Source organism: Gekko japonicus, unplaced genomic scaffold (genome assembly GCF_001447785.1).
Source record: "Gekko japonicus isolate JY-2015 unplaced genomic scaffold, Gekko_japonicus_V1.1 scaffold684, whole genome shotgun sequence".
Taxonomy (NCBI): Eukaryota; Metazoa; Chordata; class Lepidosauria; order Squamata; family Gekkonidae; genus Gekko; species Gekko japonicus.
This window is the reverse complement of record NW_015160855.1, coordinates 381,803-400,352: the sequence shown is the minus strand read 5'-3', so window position 1 is coordinate 400,352 and position 18,550 is coordinate 381,803. Positions and strand designations below refer to the sequence as shown.

The 18,550-nt window shown below is 39.0% G+C and overlaps 1 protein-coding gene across 2 annotated transcripts in view; it reads left to right on the top strand.

Moving 5' to 3' along the window:
- The window catches only part of LOC107119126 (ankyrin repeat and sterile alpha motif domain-containing protein 1B-like), a 357,976-nt gene that overhangs the window by 332,889 nt on the left and 6,537 nt on the right, over positions 1-18,550 (top strand). For both annotated transcript variants that reach the window (XM_015421583.1, XM_015421575.1), the window contains 5 exons: positions 2,340-2,468; positions 4,785-4,856; positions 7,052-7,063; positions 8,494-8,580; positions 12,912-13,049. In XM_015421583.1, coding sequence (XP_015277069.1) covers positions 2,340-2,468; positions 4,785-4,856; positions 7,052-7,063; positions 8,494-8,580; positions 12,912-13,049 — 438 coding nt within the window. The remainder of the gene's footprint in view (positions 1-2,339; positions 2,469-4,784; positions 4,857-7,051; positions 7,064-8,493; positions 8,581-12,911; positions 13,050-18,550) is intronic.

The following is an 18,550-nucleotide window of genomic DNA, read 5'->3' as shown; positions in this document are numbered from 1 at the left end:
CTATAAACACTGAAAAAAATTACCAAAGGGTAAGCTTGGCAAAGTCCCATTGCTCCCAATGAAACCGTCTTCTGAGAAAATATGGATAGGATCAGATTGCATATCTCACTGTTTCCAAGGGAAGGGGTTAAGAATGCACTGACATTTTTTCCATTGTATCACTGGGTCCTAAAAGGCCTTCTGTTTTGAATCCTAATCAGTTAAGGGCCACCTCACACTTTATGCGACAGGTGTGTTCTTCTCCACATACACAATATTTGCTGCAGTGCATGCTGTGAAATATAAAAAAGATCTCTGTAATCATGCAGTGAACACATGCCCAGGAGCTGTATTATACATATCCACTGTGTGTCCTTCAGGATTGAGAGATGGGATGTCTTTGTAGGGTTCACATATAGCAAGGATGACTACTGCATAAAGTGTACAATGGCCTTAAATGGAAGTAGCTTTTTCCTTATAGGGGATTCTTTGTCTAACAGCTATTAATGGTCAATGTTCAGTATCAATTACAACAAGATAAAGAGTTGTACCAGAAGACTCCTCTGTAAGTAAATTCAGATCTCTGTGTCTCACTCTAAAGAACTATATAAATGCTCTACTGTTCATATGGGGAAGAATACACAACATGTGATCCTCCTGATATGTACAATCACCATTTTAACTGGAAGTGGCAATGTGTATTTTCAGCCTTGGTATACACATACCAGAACTGTGGTTTCTGCTGCTCATGTTCCAGAGTTGGAAATTAAGCACATTGCCACTTTCAGACAAAACGGTGCTCTTGTGTATGAGGAGGATATACATGTAGCACCTTCTTCCTGTATGCATGGTCAGATGTAATAATGAAAAGGGCTACTATTTCCCAGGACTGAGATACCAGGATGAGAAAAGGCTGTATCTCCTGAAAGAGAAGATTGACTGTCATGCATGACTACCACCCTGCCTAAAATCTTTATGCAGAAAAACTTCAGAGTATTGTTGCAGAAAGGTATTAAAGGTGTCTCTGTAGTACTTTTAAAAGAAAACAACAGCATAAACTACATTACTGTCAGCTTCTGACATAAGCAGTAATGTTGGCACAAAGTTGTTTGTTTCATTTTCTGCTTGGAGTTTTTGTATTAGAAGGTTAATATTAATATTGGTGTTTCCCAGTTTACCTTGTGGTTTTCCTTGTAGATTTGTCTTGTCATGACTGTGTGGCCTATGGAAATGAATGTACTGTGCTTGTTTTGTTTGCTTTGTCCTGGGTGAAGAAATGAACTGTTATTCTTTAAAAGGTTACTTTGCTATGCTCTTTGACTTGAACAATCTCATATGCTTTCGACTGCAATTTTTTTTTTAGTTTAAACTACAATATCTTATTTCAAGGTTATTTAAAATGCATTTAGCATGGCTGACACATAATGCAGCAATAAGCCCAGGGAATACTCTGGCTCATACACTCATTCCGTACACAGTTCAGAAATTAAACTCTTCTGCTTTCACAGAATACCATAGTTCAGAGTTATATCAGAATCAAAAAGTAGAGCTTGCTCTCTTATTAACCAAGGTTACCAACAGTGGCTAAATTTCCTTTGCAAGGAAGAGATAAAAACATAGATTGTGATTGGGATGTATCCAGAAAACTGCTGTATTTACTCAAAAGGATGAGAACCCTAGATGTAAGATTACCCTATTAAAATGCAAGACAACCCCCCCCTCTCTTTTTTTTTGATGGTATACCTGTGGAAAAACCAAGTCTTCCATTTGAGTAAATACTATATCTGCAGAAGTGTGCATGCACACAGAAGCCTATACCTTGACTAAAGCTTTGTTGGTCTTAAAGGTGCCACTGGACTCAAGCTTTGTTCTGCTGCTTCAGACCAACACAGCTACCCACCTGAATCCATGCATATGATATGTTTGTAGAGCTGCAATCCTACATATGCCAATAGATGCAATGGGGCATACTTTTTACTTCTCCTACATAGGATCAGGTTATTAGTTTAGTTTTACTTCACCTTTTTAGAACCTCAATTATCTGAAATTTCTGGCTAATCACGTTGTCCTGTTTCACCTGTGCAAAGGTATATAAATAGTATTTCCACTTAAATAACTGTTTATACAAGCATTCTGGATATTTTGCTCCTTGCCAGAAAATTCAGATAAGAGAGACCATATTGCCATAAGAACTGCTATCTAGATAATTGTAGATTGACTGTAAGTTGCTTTATTCATCAGCATGGTGCACACAATCAAAATAATATACAACCAGTGCAAATTCCAAAAAATAGGTAACAGTTTTTAAAAGCAAATTTGCCTTCAGCTTACATTGCTTTTGGAATACATCTCATTTTCAGACGGGAGATTGGGGTGAACCTTCGATTACCTTACGGCCACCTAATGAAGCAACAGCATCAACACCAGTACAGTACTGGCAGCACCATCCAGAAAAACTCATCTTCCAGTCATGTGATTACAAAGCATTTGTAAGTCCATTTAACTCAAAGTTCCCTTCTAGAACAGCTGAAAATTGCCTAGTTTAAGGGATGAGTTTTGTCATTTTCATTCTCTCTCTCTGTGTGCACAAATGTTAACTACAATGAGAGCTTTCTTAGGGAAGGAAAATGCTTTTCTGTGTAAAAGAGTTCACAATACAGCCAATACAATTCAAATAGATATATTGAGTTTTCCTTTAAACTCAGAAGTTGCATCCTCTTTGTTAAAGAAACAAGAAAGATCTATTAGAAAATAAGAACAGGAAAAATCCTGCTGGCTCATTCCAAAGCCTCATCTAGTCCAGTTTTTTGTTTCCAAAGTGGTCACTTAGAAGCTTCTGCAAAGCAGGTAACTAGGCTGTGAAGGCACTGCCGTCCATTGTGGTCTTTCCCCAGCACCTGGACACAGAAAGAAAGAGATGGGTGTCCCATTTAGCTATGGTGATTATAGGCTTATCTTCCTTGATACTATCTAATCCTTTGATTTAAGCCATCTAAACTGGTAGCTTCATCTGTAGGTACCGAATGAATAGATTATGAGTTGTCTGAAAACGCTGTCTTTCCTTTTGTCAATCACATTTGGCCTTTTTAGATATTCTGAGCAGTAACATTAATGCACAGATGCGGGAAATCTGCATTCCGTCTGCTAGTGTCACCACTGACTTCCACGTGCTGATTGCACTCTAAATGCAGTTGGAACAAAATTGAATGTGTATAGTCAGCATAATATATTTTACTTCCATATGTGACTTTATGAAGCAATCACGTAGCATTTGTTTTTGCAAAGACCTGTAATTAAATAGAATTGTGACTTTTTTCATGCACATGGCCAGAATAGAGTAGAATTTCTGTATTGTGATACATATTATTTTCTTAAGGTGTCTATAGACAGATCTCTTACTATAAAAATGACATTTGCAGTACCTGGTGATAATGTTTATAGGTTAATTTCTGTACAAAATATGGAACAGTCTTTCCATTTGGAAATCAAGTAGTATGAGAAGTTTGTGTGGGAAAGAAGATTCTATGTCACGTGTTTTAGCTGTCTGAAACTACAGAAAAGTTGAAAAGATAATGGTTTTCAGGATAAGGGCTAAAATATCTTCTGGAGTAATCTGGATAATCCAGTTAAACAATGTAGTTCATTTAAATATCTTGATGTAACATTTAGAGAGACTCTAAACTGGACCACCCATGTGGCAATGGTTAGATCGTTGGCCTTAAGAATGATTGGGTCTATCTTGAGCTTTTATTACTCAAAGGGTGGATGACTTACAGATCCTGCTTTGAAATTATATAATAGTAAAGCTATACCCCATCTCCTGTATGGAGCTGAAGTGTGGGGATGGAATTACAATAACTTGGCTAGCCTTGAAGTAATTCAGAATCAATTCTTGAGGCACATTCTAGTCCTTTCCAAGTCTGCAGCTGCTCAGATGAGAGCTGAAACTGGTATTACCTCTCTTAGGGCTCGGGCACGCTTAAAAACTGTAAGAGCTAACTTGCGTAGTCAACAATCTTTCAACTTGGTGTTATCCAAAGACCCGCAGTGCATAGTGTTTCTCAGCACAAGATACTCCATTCCCAATGACCTTCTAGGAACACCAGTTGATAACTTCCAACTTAGAAACTGGATCTAAACTCTGACACATGGATTAACCATTCCTTAATATTAAAATCAAAAGCAGCACCATGGTACAAACTAATTAAATTTGACCACACTAGAACTCCCTATCTAGTCAACATCTCAAACTATGTACTTAGAGTGACCTTTACCTCTTTATGCTTTCTATCAATGCCAACAGCACTTTTGGAGGGTTGCTTTAATCAAATTCCAATGGCCCAATGCATATGTAGTTGTGGATCCCATGTACTTGAGGACTTACCTCATTACATCCCTTTTTGTCCGTTATATTCCCAGAGCCAGATTTTTGGCACGAATTTTATCTGGTATAAGTTTATATTCAATTGCTGAGAGAAATTCATTTTTGTTATCTGACATATGTCATATAGTTTCATTATTTGCCCTTCCTGAAAATAAAATAAGGTCTAAAGTTGCAACAAGAGGGGATGTCATTTAGATACTTGTTCTTTCCATTTCTGTCATTGTATAGTATTTGTAGTTTTACCTTCTTACTGAACTCTGCTTTTATATGGTAATTTTGTTTACCTGCTGATTTATAGTATGTATACAATCTGTTTTCCCCTTTGTTGGGGGTTTCACATACTTGTAATGGCCAATGGCTATTTACATTAAATTGAACTGAACTGAACTACAGAAAACAAATTACCTGTTTGTTCTTCAAGTATTTAGGTTCTATGCTGGTAAAAGAACTAAGAGGTACAGAATCAACCCAGGATGCTTGTGCAAAAATGAGGGTGAGTAAAAGTCATTCATATTAAAATTGTTATAATAGTTAAGATTACCATTTACGGATACATCTACCCTGTAAGTATTTTGTTCATGCATAAGTTGGATGGATTACTTGGACAGAAAAATGCTAGGCTGAGTCATCTGTAAAAGAGTTCTCTATCATACACTGGAAGATCACTTCACAGTAACCTTTCCACCATGTAAAGACTAAAGTAGGTTGAGGTGCCCCACATCCAGACTGTGATGAGCCCAGTCCTTAGCAAGGAGAAATATTTCCTTAGTGGAAAGGCTGAATCACAAACTCCCATAAGCAGGGCTGGAGACAATATGAGCAAATCTATTGTGTGTTTATTGTATTATTATTATTTTTTGGTAAAATGCAGCTGTGAGAGGCCCTGATTCATACCAGAACCATGGTGGGAGGAGGGAGTGGAATGTTTCTACTGGTTCCTTTTTTCTAATCACAGGTACCCATATCCAAGCCGATATTTGCCTCAGGGAAGTAAACGCACTTACACCATACAAGCAGCCTGCATGTTTCCATTCAACAGGACAAGTTTTCTGCTCTGGAAAACTGATCTTGGATCTTCCAGCATCTGGTCTGATTTGACCTTCATAAATCCTTTTTCTGTAGACCTCAGGAAATCGGTGAACCATTCTTAAATCTACTGGGAAGTGGCCTGGTCAGTACCAGCAATTAAATACAATGAGAGAACCAGAACAGTTGCATAACATAAGTACTGCTAAGCACCCCTAACCCCCTTAAGTAGTTAGCACATTTCCTTGGAGTGAGAATGCACTGAAGACACACTTTGTTTATTTACAAATTTAGTAGCTAAGGATTTGGGAAGCAAAAAGCCTTCTAAAAGCAGAGAACACAACTGCTAATCTTTAGCCAGATCAAAGCTCTCTTCCTCTACTGTCTCTGTCCAAATTCAAACTGTCTCTGTCCAAATTCAAACTATATACTCCTCCTAGTTATGTCCCTCCAAACTCTGATCGGTATTACAATCCAAATGAAGGAACTCTCATTTTTTGTAAGTTCCCGATAATCAGGAAATGCCATAGCTGTAGTCTAGTTCAGAGTAATAAAAAAGCCAAAGTAATAAGAATGGAGGAGTAAATACATACAACACAGGTTATACAGGAGAGCAACTGCATGGAGTTATGGTCAGGAGAGTTGATGCTGCATGCTTGTAAACCTTTGACACGAGTTGGGTGTTATAAACATCACTTGTGACTGTTTCACTGTTCTGAGACAAAATTTACCTTAATGAGAATAAGTATTATAAGTCCTTTTCTTGAATTATTTTCATTTGCATAATTTTATAAAGTACATAGTACTGGTAGTATGTTCTGGTCATTTCATTTCTTTTTTTGTCCCCATCTTCAGAGAAAAATTAAGTAGCAATCTAAAAAGCATGTTCTAAGACAAAAAGATAGATGCCTTTGAAAGGTGTTGCAAAGATGTCAGTTAAATATGTAAAACATAACCTGAATCTTTTTTTTAATGAAGTCTGAGTGTTGTTTTTCTGGTGTTAAACAAACATATTATTAATATGAAGAACAAACAAGAAAATTATCGGTCCATTAATTTAAGGCTTATGAAGCTTGATTGATAGCTTTTTAGTTATTTGTGTATTAAAATATTGGGCCCACAGTCCCAGCCATACAATGCCCAAATTAAAAGCATAAAAACAATAAAATAGTAATAACAATATTAAAATACAGCACTAGAACAAAGAACGATGAAGAGAATAAAAACACTTAATAAAACCAGCAGCAGCAAGTAATGCAAAGAACATAAAAATAAAGTAGTAGAGGTGACATGCTTAAAGGGACCAATAATAGAAAAAACCATGGCAACTGAAGCATTTAAACCAAAACAAGCACCCTGACAAATAGCACTGCTAACCTCCAGGTGGCCCCACTGTTACAATTGATGTCCAGGTGACCAAGATCAGTTCCCCTGGGGAAAATGGCTGCTTTGGAGGGCTATCACTTCATACCCTGCAGAGGTCCCATCCCTCCCCAAACCCCACCCTCCCAAGTCTCCACCCCTAAACTTTCCAGGTATTTCTCAGCACAGAGCTGACAACCCTACTGACAAAACAGCTAACAAAAGAAAGACAAGGAGAAGAAAATCAGCAAAAAGCTAGGCAAAAAGAAAAACCTTTAGTTGATGTTGAAATGTCCTGAGTCCTGGTGCCAGGTGTGGGAAAGGAGTTTCAGTTGTGTTGCCACACCTGAGAAGGCCCTGTCTCTCGTGGATAGCCACTTTTCTGCAGAAGGTACAGCTGGGCCAATGAGATGACCTAAAGTGACCAGGCAGGCCCAGAGGTCAGCCTGCACAAATAACTATGAAGTTAATTCTTTATAAAATGTAGAATAAGTATTATATGGAAAAAGAGTTAAAAAATTATTATTCAGACAAATGAGATGTGGAAATCATGTTTCCATTCATGTATTCAATTAGTCCTTTTTTATAAAACATCCAACACTAGGATTATATTTTCATAGTAATTATGACCGATTCTTATTCCTTTCCAAAGCTTTTCCCCCCGGGTGCATTGAACTTCTACATACTTTTAAAATAAGTATATTATTTATTAAGAAGGGGCAGCAGAAGTTCTGAAATTATCTAGAGTACTAAAGAAAACCTAGTTATGTTGCCAAGAAAAACAGTATATCAGGTTTGCTTAACAATATACATTGGGGATTTTAAACTATTAACTTACCGCCTACATCAATATATGTAATAGTAAGCTGGCTGGCCCCTCTGTGGGTGATGAAAGCAGCAAAAGCAGGCTACCCAAGAGAAGATATAGGGTATGTACATGCTTAGGGGATTCCCTAGGTGTACAGGGGGAAAAAATAACTGCGTGAATTACTTAAAAGTAGGGGGGACCCTCAAAATGTTCTAACGACTCAAAATACTCTAAAGGATGGAATATTGACAACAATTGAGTGTCAGTGGAAGAGGAAAAAGGGAGGAAGGGAAAAATCAGCCTCATGAATCCAACATAGGTAAATAGATGAAGCAACATAGGTAAATATAGGTAAATAGATGAAGCAATTAACACCAAATTGAAGACAACAACAGTGTATCAATTATTGTTTCATATTCTTACCCTGTAGAAGTGCCAGAAACTTTATGGATCACTGCCTAAAATAATCCAAATTTCCATTAATACATGTGGCTGGTCCATCCCCTCCTGTATGTGGATTGTGAGCACATGAAGGAACCCCTCTGTTAGCGCTTTCTACCTCTCCCACCTTTGACTTGTGCCATTTTCTGCAGTAGCTAGCAGCCAACTCCTTCCCAGGGGCCCAATGCATGGGTATTTTTAGGATTAGTGTGAAGGCTAAAACTAGTCAGTATGAAATACATCAATTTGTCTAGCTACACAAATTTTGAAGCTGTTTACTGATCCTAATGCATATTCCTGGTTTGTAAAATCCTGTTAGGAAAGCAATCTAATCATTGTCTGTCTATTGTCAAACTTTGCATTTTTGTCTGTCATGTGGCCATCAGTGTACATCTCTACTGAAGTAAGAAGTCAAATTATTTATTTTTTTAAAAAAGCTTTATTATGATGGTCAATGCACCAAAATTAATTTTCTGTTCACTATTGTTTTCAGAAGTCTACAGAACAAATGAAGAAAGTCCCCACTATTGTTTTATCAGTTTCTTACAAAGGAGTAAAATTTATTGATGCAACAAATAAGGTATGTATTAATGAAAATATAACTTAAAATTCATTTTCTAATGAATTATCCCATTTGCTTGTTCACAGCATGTGTAGATCCCTTGAATTTCAGTGTCTTTGCACTGATGTATGTGTCATACATAGTATGTCCTATTAATTTCCAGAGGCACTGCATTACTCTCCTATGAAATGTGGCTCTGACTGCATCTTCAGCAAGAGGAAGCCTTGCTATTAGTTCTTTTTATTGGGGGAGGTCTGTATTTTAATGGACAGCAAAATGATGCGGCCTCTAATTTCTCAGGGAGGGTTTGTAACATTTTGGCTGGTGTGAGAACTACTGAAATGTTTCTTCTCATGCAAGAACACCAGGATGGCATAGGAAACATCCATACTATGAATCCTCCCTATACCAGTGTCATGCTCCACAAACTGGATTAAAACAGCCATGGGGAGAACTTGCAACATAGGTTCCTCTGACATGGTCCCAGGCTTCTCACATTACTTGGCATCTCAGAAAGGAATGACTCTACTATGGTGAATATACCTCAGGAGTCTTACCTAGCATTAAAATGGTAAGGGGATGAGGATATTGTATTACTTGTTACAGGGTCCCTATAATTATGGCAAGATTTATGGTGTTCCACTAATAAGTTCGGTCAGCCCAAAGATCCTTGCTTGGACAATAACAGCTGGCTGATATGCAAGTTTAATGGTTCATGTATGTGGTCTCCTTTTGTGAGCAGTGTAATGTCAGAGGAAGAAAGTGATAGAAGATTCCAGATTATTTCGGCAGGGAACTCTCAGAAACCAAAAATCCCTACTTATGCAAATTTGTCTGTAAGGGATCTACTATGAAGTTAATGAAGCTTAAACTTCAGAGGCCCTAGTCCTAGAGGGGCCCTGAAGCAATAATACCCATTTCATATCACTTCAAAATGTCCCCATAATTGGTCAAATTTCAAAATGTTCTCAGGGGCTTGTGGCACCCAAACCCCCAGCTGTATGGGCTTGCTGAACTCGCCAGGATCTATTCATAGCCTACATTTTGGCAGCTGGATCCTCGAATCCTTCATTGGTACACGACTGAATAGTTCTACAGCTCAGCTCTTAGCCAATCAGAACCATGAAAAGACATCTGAATTCTCAATTCAGGCTGCTCTAGTCTCGCTTGTGCATTTTAACATCAAAAATTAGATTTTCACCTCTTTATCCTACTGAGCCCTGCCCCCTCTGATAGCCATCTACCTCTCTAGTAGAGAATAAACCAATACCTTTTTCTGCACATTGATGTTGGGTGGTGTGATTTTCATTCCTCCAAATTTTCTTTTTCTTTGTTTTTGGTAAGTTTTTGATTATGTCTTTGCTAGTGTTTAGTGTTAAAGATGTATAGGTCAAGGTGTGCTTATAAGCTTGGTCCATAGTTAGCGTGGATGGTATTTTTATGTTTTGGTTTTGTAAGCCAGCAGCTAGTGCTTCAGTTTCCATAAAAATTTTATATTTTGCTTATTTGAGTTTTTTTGGAAGTGACAGACCTGGCTTATTTCTCATTTACTGTATTTCTAGTGGTATAATTCTTTCTAGACAGTTCAACATAAGTATTCACGTGGGTCATGTCAAGCATAATGCCTTACAATGGTTTACCCGGGTCATTTTTCCTCATGGCATCTTTGGTCCTCCCCAGCACCATCTATTGATTTTTTATATAACCATTGTTTCGCTTCTACAACATTTTCTCCATTCAGTATTTATTTTGCAGAATGTAATTGGTTTGGGGCATTTTTTGGGACAGTACTATTTGAATAAAATATATATTTGATAAGGAATAAAGTAAAATGAACAAATAACTTTACGGCTGTAATTGTATTCTTTTTAATGTATTAGTCAATGCTTTGGCCTTTGGGTATATTTTATATTTTATTGAACAATCATAATATTACTCTATATCTATATGTATGTTTCTATGTATATTACTACCATATTATTTTATTATTGTTACTGTTATTATTGTTGTTTTTATTGTATATACAGTATATTGTTTACTAAAATAGTAATTTTGGTAATGTTGTAGTTTACAGTTGTAAAATCAAATGCAAGTTGAGTGCAATATTGTATATTTTACTTTTGAAGGGATTACTTGCACTTTGGACCTTGTTTGATGTTGCCCTATTGTTGCTAGTTGTGAAGGGGCCCCCATAACAGTCTCAAGTTTCAGGGTCCCAAAAATATAGGTCCGCCACTGACACTGCTCCTTGATAAATCCTGAACACCATTTAGGTATGCTAGACACCCATGAAAAGACCAAAGTTGGCTACTTCATTTCCTTTGATTGCAATGGGTTTTAAACACTGCCTTTCTTTGAATCATGCCCTTTGTGTAGCTGAATCAGTTTGATTCTGGCCAATTACTACTGGTTTTTCCTGAAGGAAGAGAGTAGCCAACTTGGCTGATCTGTATAACAATTGAAAGCAGCCTTACAAAAGAGAAGTATTAATTTATTGCGGCAATATTTTATGAAAGCTAGCTCTGTAAAAACCAAAGTTCTGTGTGATCAAGCTTAAACTCCGAATATCCTATGAAATTTGCCTGTTTTAAACAGAGCCATAAATCTTGTTAAAAATATGCTTAAGTTCCCTTGAGTGATTTTAGATTCTAACAGACCTTTCAGTGAAGTGGTGGTTTGAAATGTACATTAAAAACCATGAAGCCTGTTGAGTTTTCTGATTTTAATGCCAGCATTAGTTCTAATTCCTTCTGATAACTGAAGTTGCTTTATCATCAGCTGATGTGGAAACACCATAAACATCCTGTGTTAATATTTTTACTTTTATTTATAGAACAGTGAATCAATGTTTTCAGTCTCACCACTATTGGAATAACAATCTATACTGTCTAATCAAGCAGTAGTTATTTTCTACAGCAAAGAAAATAACACAAAAGCATATTATTGGGTTATGCCCAAAGTAGTGTAAAACTAAATGAGTATTAAACAGTACTGAGTCTTAAGATCTTTACAAATTGGTTCTCATTAAGGCATAATCATTAACTGGATGGTGGTTCTCTGCAGGCCATGCTTTATGCAGGAACAATAGTTTAAAATTCATCAGCAGTTTGAGATAAGAGGATTTGATAATGGTATAGGTTTACAATTTTCTGACTTTGAGTTTTCTTCTAAAGCATGAGTCCTTAGATATGAATCATGACAGTTTCAGTATACCTTGTTGAAATACTATAATAAAGGTGAAACATACATGCCCCAATCCAGTAGATCCTTTGCACATACACATATTTCAATTGTGGTGATGGCATTCTTTCAGTTTTCCAGAGTCAGTTAGCTGAAACAAAACAAATGCTCATCTGAAATAACATTCCGATAAGATTAATATGCTGGAGATATATATCCTTTCATTACACTAAACATTTATATTTCTTGACTTTCCTGTTATACTAATCTGGTTTATAATTAGCATCCCTCTGGCCAAGTTTAGTTCAATTTCTCTATATCCCCATTGCAGAAAGCTGTTGGGAATGTAACTTGAAATGAATTCAAGAAGTGAAAACTACCAGAATATTCCTTATAATCTGGAGGAAAGTTTCCCCCCCCTATTCTGCCTACTGTGATGCCACCTTATATTTTATTATACTAAGGTAGAAATGCAGGGTTATAGTCATAGACCCTATATGGACAGCAATCTAGAACAACCCTAGTTATGACTTCTTTTGCCCAGTGTACTGTGTTACTGAAGTTAAGATGTGGCAATGATTTTGTGGCTGGCTCCACCTTCTGCGGTAGCCACTTCATGGCAGCCATTTTGTTCCTGGGCCCACCATGTCGAGTCAGAATTCCAAATGTGCCCACAAGCTCAAAAAGGTTGGGGACCTCTGGGTTAGAATTTCAGTTCACTTATAACAGTGCTTATAAAACATAGGAAGAATCATTCTCAATACTCTAATTTTATTTAATTAGTACACTTTTTTCTTCCCTTTCCATGGAGAACCACTGATTTTCATATTAAAACTCAGAAGTGAAACATATGAAAGATTACTTTTTAAGGTTGCAAGTCTAACCTACAAACTGGGAAACAAGACTCATGGAAATGTTCTTCTAGTAATCAGAATTTAACTTAGATTTGATATTTAAATATTATGTTATTATATTATTTACTGAATTGAAAGTAATCAAGTTTGTACCAGTAATCCAGTGATAAGACTAGGTGTGCTATGAAATATTCCTTACTCCCCATCCCCCATGTTCATTGTCTTAAACTGCAGCTAAAGCATTAGGGTGGCTGCCTGAATGCAATTCTTGTTGCACTTAAAAACACTGACAAATGGCATTTTTCTTACATTTAGAATATTATTGCTGAACATGAAATTCGTAACATTTCCTGTGCTGCACAAGACCCAGAAGACCTCTCTACATTTGCATACATCACAAAAGACTTGAAGACAAATCACCATTACTGCCATGTGTTCACTGCCTTTGATGTGGTCAGTCTATAAATATTTTTTTATTTGATAACTTGATTTTTCCCAGTCTAGTTTTTGTTCACATACTTTATAATGGGCACCATAAACAGTGATTTGAAAACAGAAATGATTTGAAATTAGAGAACTAGAGATTCAGACCTTTAAACTGTAGAGTGCCATTTCAGCTATGATGAAAGTTGTTCAGGATGGTTATGGTTCAGGCCAATAAAGATTACCGATCAGCATACCTATAGCAATTTAGTCCAAAAGTATATGGTGAAAATTACATATATTCATAGAAGGCTTATTTACAGATTTGATATGGTAACCCACAATAGGTTGCACAGCTTAGATGTGTATACGTATACAGGAAAAATAATCAATTACTTACCTACATGCTAGCACATAGGAAAAGTTTAACAAATTAAACAAGTGGAATGTTATACTAATCAAAACCTGGATCTATACGTAACAACTTTCTTGTGTTCCTGCACTAGGAAAGGATCTCTGGACTTAAGTAAGACAATAAGGTTATATGGCAATGCCAGGGGTCGTTTCATAGAAAAAGAGCTAGGGGAACTCATTAGCATAACTCATTAGCATATGCCACACCCCCTGACATCACCGGAAGTGTGTCATAAGGCCACACACCCCTGCCATCACCGGAAGTGTGTCATAAGGCCACACCCCCTGCCATCACCGGAAGTGTGTCATAAGGCCACACCCACCACTCAGTTAGTCTTAGTCTTAAAGGTTAGTCTTAAAGGTGCTATTTGAACTCTTGGACTATTTTGCAGCAACAATTACATGGCACCAACCCTTGTTTGCCAACAACTGTACATTTCCTGGGAAGCTGGTGCCAATTCCAGCTCCCTCGGGAGTACAACTAACATTGCAAGCACATGAAAATCCAATGCATTGCACAGAGGAACTTTTAAAAAGTAAAGTGTGAAGACACTGAATCTACTCTGCAAAATGCATAAAGTGATTTTATTTCATGTCTGTCTGGGGCTTGGAGCCCTGTCCCCTCAGACGTCAGGCTTCAAAAACTAGTGGAGTGAAGTGGTTACAGTGTCAGACTAAGAACTGAATACGGAAGGTTGCTGAGTGGCCCTGGGCCAGTCTCTCTCTCTCTCAGCCTAACCTACCGCATGGAATTATAGTTTTGAGGATAAAACAGAGGTGGAGGAAACCATGCTATAGGGCTGCCCTGGGCCCCCCTTTGGGGAGAAAAGTGAGGTACACATATCTAAATAAATATACAATAAAGCTTCAGGATTTGCTACCCACCACTGCAGAGGAAGCCTTCAAGTCAAGAATGGTGGGCCACCCAAGGTTTCTAAAAGACCTCTTTTGGGGGTCACATCTGGGTTGATGGATCATAAACTGGGGAGACACACTCTAATCAAGCCTTTTTTCTTTACTTACCATTTCATCTAGATAGGTCTCTCATGTTCCTTAACTGTATCTTGCCCCCAAACAAAGCCACACAAGGGGGGTGGGGTGGGGGGGTGGCAGGAGACATTGGGGGAAAGCACCTCTAAAGCAGACACGGCCACACAGGCCTCTATTTTGCTAACCTGAAGTACATTCTCAAGATCGCTTAGGAGGGACCAATAATAACACCTTCGTATTCTTTAATCTCCCCATACGAACAATCAAGATGCTTTGAAAATGGATTTAACCTGCCGCACTCCCCTCTTCTTTCTATGAGTGGGGATTCTTCTAAACAATACTAGTGTTCTGTGATAGAAAATAACGCAATGGCTCATTAATCCAAAGCAACAGCGACATGGACATAACATTAGCATGGGTAGCCCCAGTAGTGCAGACCAGCACAATCTTTGGGGTCCGAGCTTTCCAGAGTCAAAGCTCCCTTCGTCAGATACAAGGCGTGGGTGAGCACAGCAGCACAGAGAAACGAGATCCCTCAAAAGGCGTAGGATGGGAAGTCTGCACCCAACACCGAAATCCAGGGCTGAGAAGAGCATGCCCCCCGAGCCTCTCCGCCCCAGAAGCCAGCCGCCGAGGGGAAGCCCGATGCCCCCCGCCCGCCCCAGCCTCTCACTCACAGCGCGGCTGTCGGTGGAGCCACACAAAGACTCCCGCCCCACAGCCGTCCCTCGCCTCCCGCCCGTCTAAACAAAGGGGCCCAAGACAGCCGGCCACACCTCGCCAGGGACCCTTGCCCCCTTCTCCCTCCACCCCCTTCTCTCCTCTTCCCCGTTCCTGCCAGGGAGATCCCAAAAAGCCCGCGGGCCTGAGGCGGCTACGCGACACATCGCAGAACAGCCACAAGCTGGGAGCACGAGGAGGAAGCAAGCGCCGGGCTGGCCTCTCTGCGCTTCTCGCGGCCCCGAGCGGCGCTGGCATGGCGGAGGCTCTGGCACAGAGGGCTCTACACCACTTGGGATCATCAGGGGGGACAAAGAAACTCCCAGGAGAGAAGAGAGACAGGCAGCTCAACCCTGCACGTTTCCTTCCTTCCTTCTTTTGAAGGCCTAAGGGAAAGCCAACCCAGGCAAGGGAAGCCACGTGGGCCTCCATTTGCAATCTTAGCAATAGACAATCTTAGCAATAGGATGCTTTAGAGGGCCTGAATTCCTAGGGCCGCACTAGCTTGGAAGCGACTTGACGGTGCTTAACGCGCGCACTCACACACAGATTCCCCAACTCACTCTTGTGTAGGGGCCAATATGAAAAAACGGGAGAAATCAGAGCTGCCAGTTCCTGGAGATTGGGGCAGGGTGGCATCCATCAGGGGCCCGGTGGTGGGAAGCAGGGGGCGGGGCTTAGTCATGTGCCCCACCCCTGCACCTCACCCAGGGGAACGGCGATCCCCCACAATCCCCCAATCGATCTCTGGGCAATGCTATATTTAGGGTCTACCCTTGTGTGTGTAGATTTGCAGTGGGGGCAAATAGTGTTAAAGAATAAGGACTATACACCTGAAAAATCCATCTGTGCACATTTCAGCTGGAAATTATAAAGCCATTCATTTTTATTTTACCTAAAATGGTTGGTTGAAGCTAGAGATGTGAAGGCCTGGAAAAAAACTGGAAAAATTCGGGGGAAAACCAGTTTTCCCCTGTTTTTTTCCCTGAAGCCTTTTTGGGTTTTTTCCCCCAAAAAATGAAAAATTGAAAAAAGAAAAGAAAAAAATTGATTATGGAACGTTTTATTTTAACATGAGGAATAAAATATTTTAAGACAAGGTGTTCAAATATTTCCAAATCATTTCTAAAAATTATGTATGGTATCAGATTAATCTAATTTCTGTGCACTGAGGACAAGCAAGTCCTAGGTTACAATCTGAACTCTCCAATGGATAATGACAGACACAACAGAGTAGCTGCAGTCTGCTCCCTCTAAGCTATGGAGTCCTGTGAGCAAAAATTCTACTTGCAGGTGGTTTGGTTACTGCATAAATTAGTTTATTATTTCATACTGTGGAGAGGAAATATTAATAATTGTTACTTCTGGATTTTTAAAAATTGTTTTGTGGAGGGTTTTTTGTCCCACATAAACTAGTAAACAGTTCAGGAGACTATTGCTCCATTTGTTACAATTACAAATAAATATTTAAAAAGTAAATTCTGTTTGTAATAACTGTTTGGATACACTATATTTTTAATATGCTAGTTGTAATAATTTCATGCTAAGTAGAAATGTCCATAGTCATATTTTATGTTCCTAAAGTAACAGAATGACTTTCAATCTGGAAAAGAAAAAAGAAGTGCTAATGTAGCATTTTTTTTTCATTTTTTCCAAATATTTCCACCACCACCACCCCCGAAAAAGATCAGGAAAAACCTGGGGGTTTTTCCAAGCTTCAAAATATCTGGAAATTTTACATCTCTAGTTGAAGCTTCTAGTATAGTATTCTTGTTTTCATGTATCAAATGTCTATCTTGACACTTATTTCTAGCACAAGTCCCTACTCCATCTAGCTCTTGTAATATGTGGGAAAAGGAATGTGAGCATTTGATTTTTCTTGTAGCAAAACAATACAGACATGATTAAATTCCACAGAGAATGTAACACAAATGACATTTTGTGAACTATACTTAGTAAATATAAGGCAGGTATTTACTTACCACCTTGGTTATTAAAAGAGCAAAGCAATAGCTAATGTTGTTTCTAGGAAAAATGCTGAGGAAAGTGCACAAAAAGGATTTTAAAGGTGAATTTAAAATTTTTATGTAGAGCATTCACTCTGCACACAGGAAGTTCCAGGTTCGGTCCCTGGCATCTCCCTTTAAAATAGGGTTGCCAAGTCGATCTTCTGCTGGAGTGGGGGGCTCCCGGCCGGCGTCTGGTGTGCACGCGCGCCGCATGCACGTCACCCGGAAGTGACGTGACGATGGCAGGCATGCTGGGGGCGGTGGCATGGCCATACGAGGGAAAACCATAGAGTTTTCCCTTGGATTGCCGTGGCCCCGCCCCCAGCGTGCCCAGCGTGGTCGCGTTACTTCCAGGTGACGCACACGTCGGGGTGGAGTTCCCCCGGGGGCCCGATCCAGTGGCGGCGGGGAACAGGCCTCTGGGGCGGGGGCTTCCCCCGGGGGGACTTGGAAAGCCTACTTTAAAAAGATTTGGTAGTAGATGAAATTAAAGACCTCTACCTGTGACTCTGGAGAGTTACTGCCAGTCATTTGCCCAGAGTTTTGAGAGCCCAATGATCTGACTCATTATAAGACAGCTTCTTCCTAAATGCAGCTCTAAGAGCTAATATGTAATCAGTTTTTCGCTCAGTACTCATACCTACAGAAGCTCAACTTAATGGTTGAGAAAATCTAAAGTTGAGAAAATCTAAGTTTGGAAAAGTCTGATAAAATGAAAGAAGAGGCAGAATCTGAATTAATTGTCTTCATTTGCCCAGTTAGACAGACAACCTATCTGGTTGATCTAATTTTCAGAAACCCTACAAAACCTAATGCTGATCATTTTGAGCTCTCTGTAAATAATACTACTACATTTTGTGTGCTTTTGATAGTTTAGGGCTGAGATTAAATATAGCAATCATTCCTGCATGGTTCAAAGAACCACAGTTAGGATGCTTGGATGGGTCAGAGTACCACAGTTAGGATGCTTACATTCTGGTGTAAAATCCTACTCTAAGGGCTATCTGCAGAGATAGGATTATATTCTGGGGCCAGAACAGACCAATTGATGTTTAATTTGTAGACAGAAATAAAAATTCAACTCAGTATTTTTAATTCTTAACACTGCCTGGACTTATTTGTATTATAAATGGCATTGTGTGTTCTTGAAGTTTTAGATACACAGAGAACAGCAGTAAAGCTTAGGATGCTTAAAACAAATTTTATGAAATGCTTCTGTTTTGGATCATGCAAAAGACTGGGTTTCTGAAGCCCATGTTTCAACTTGAAAGTAAATAGAATATAATGGTTTTGAATGAGATACTGCTTAGTTTGGAAACTGCTTCTGTAGCAGACACCTTCCCACTGTCCTTTCACTGAACTGGCAAGAATCCATTCTTAATTATGCCATTTATACCT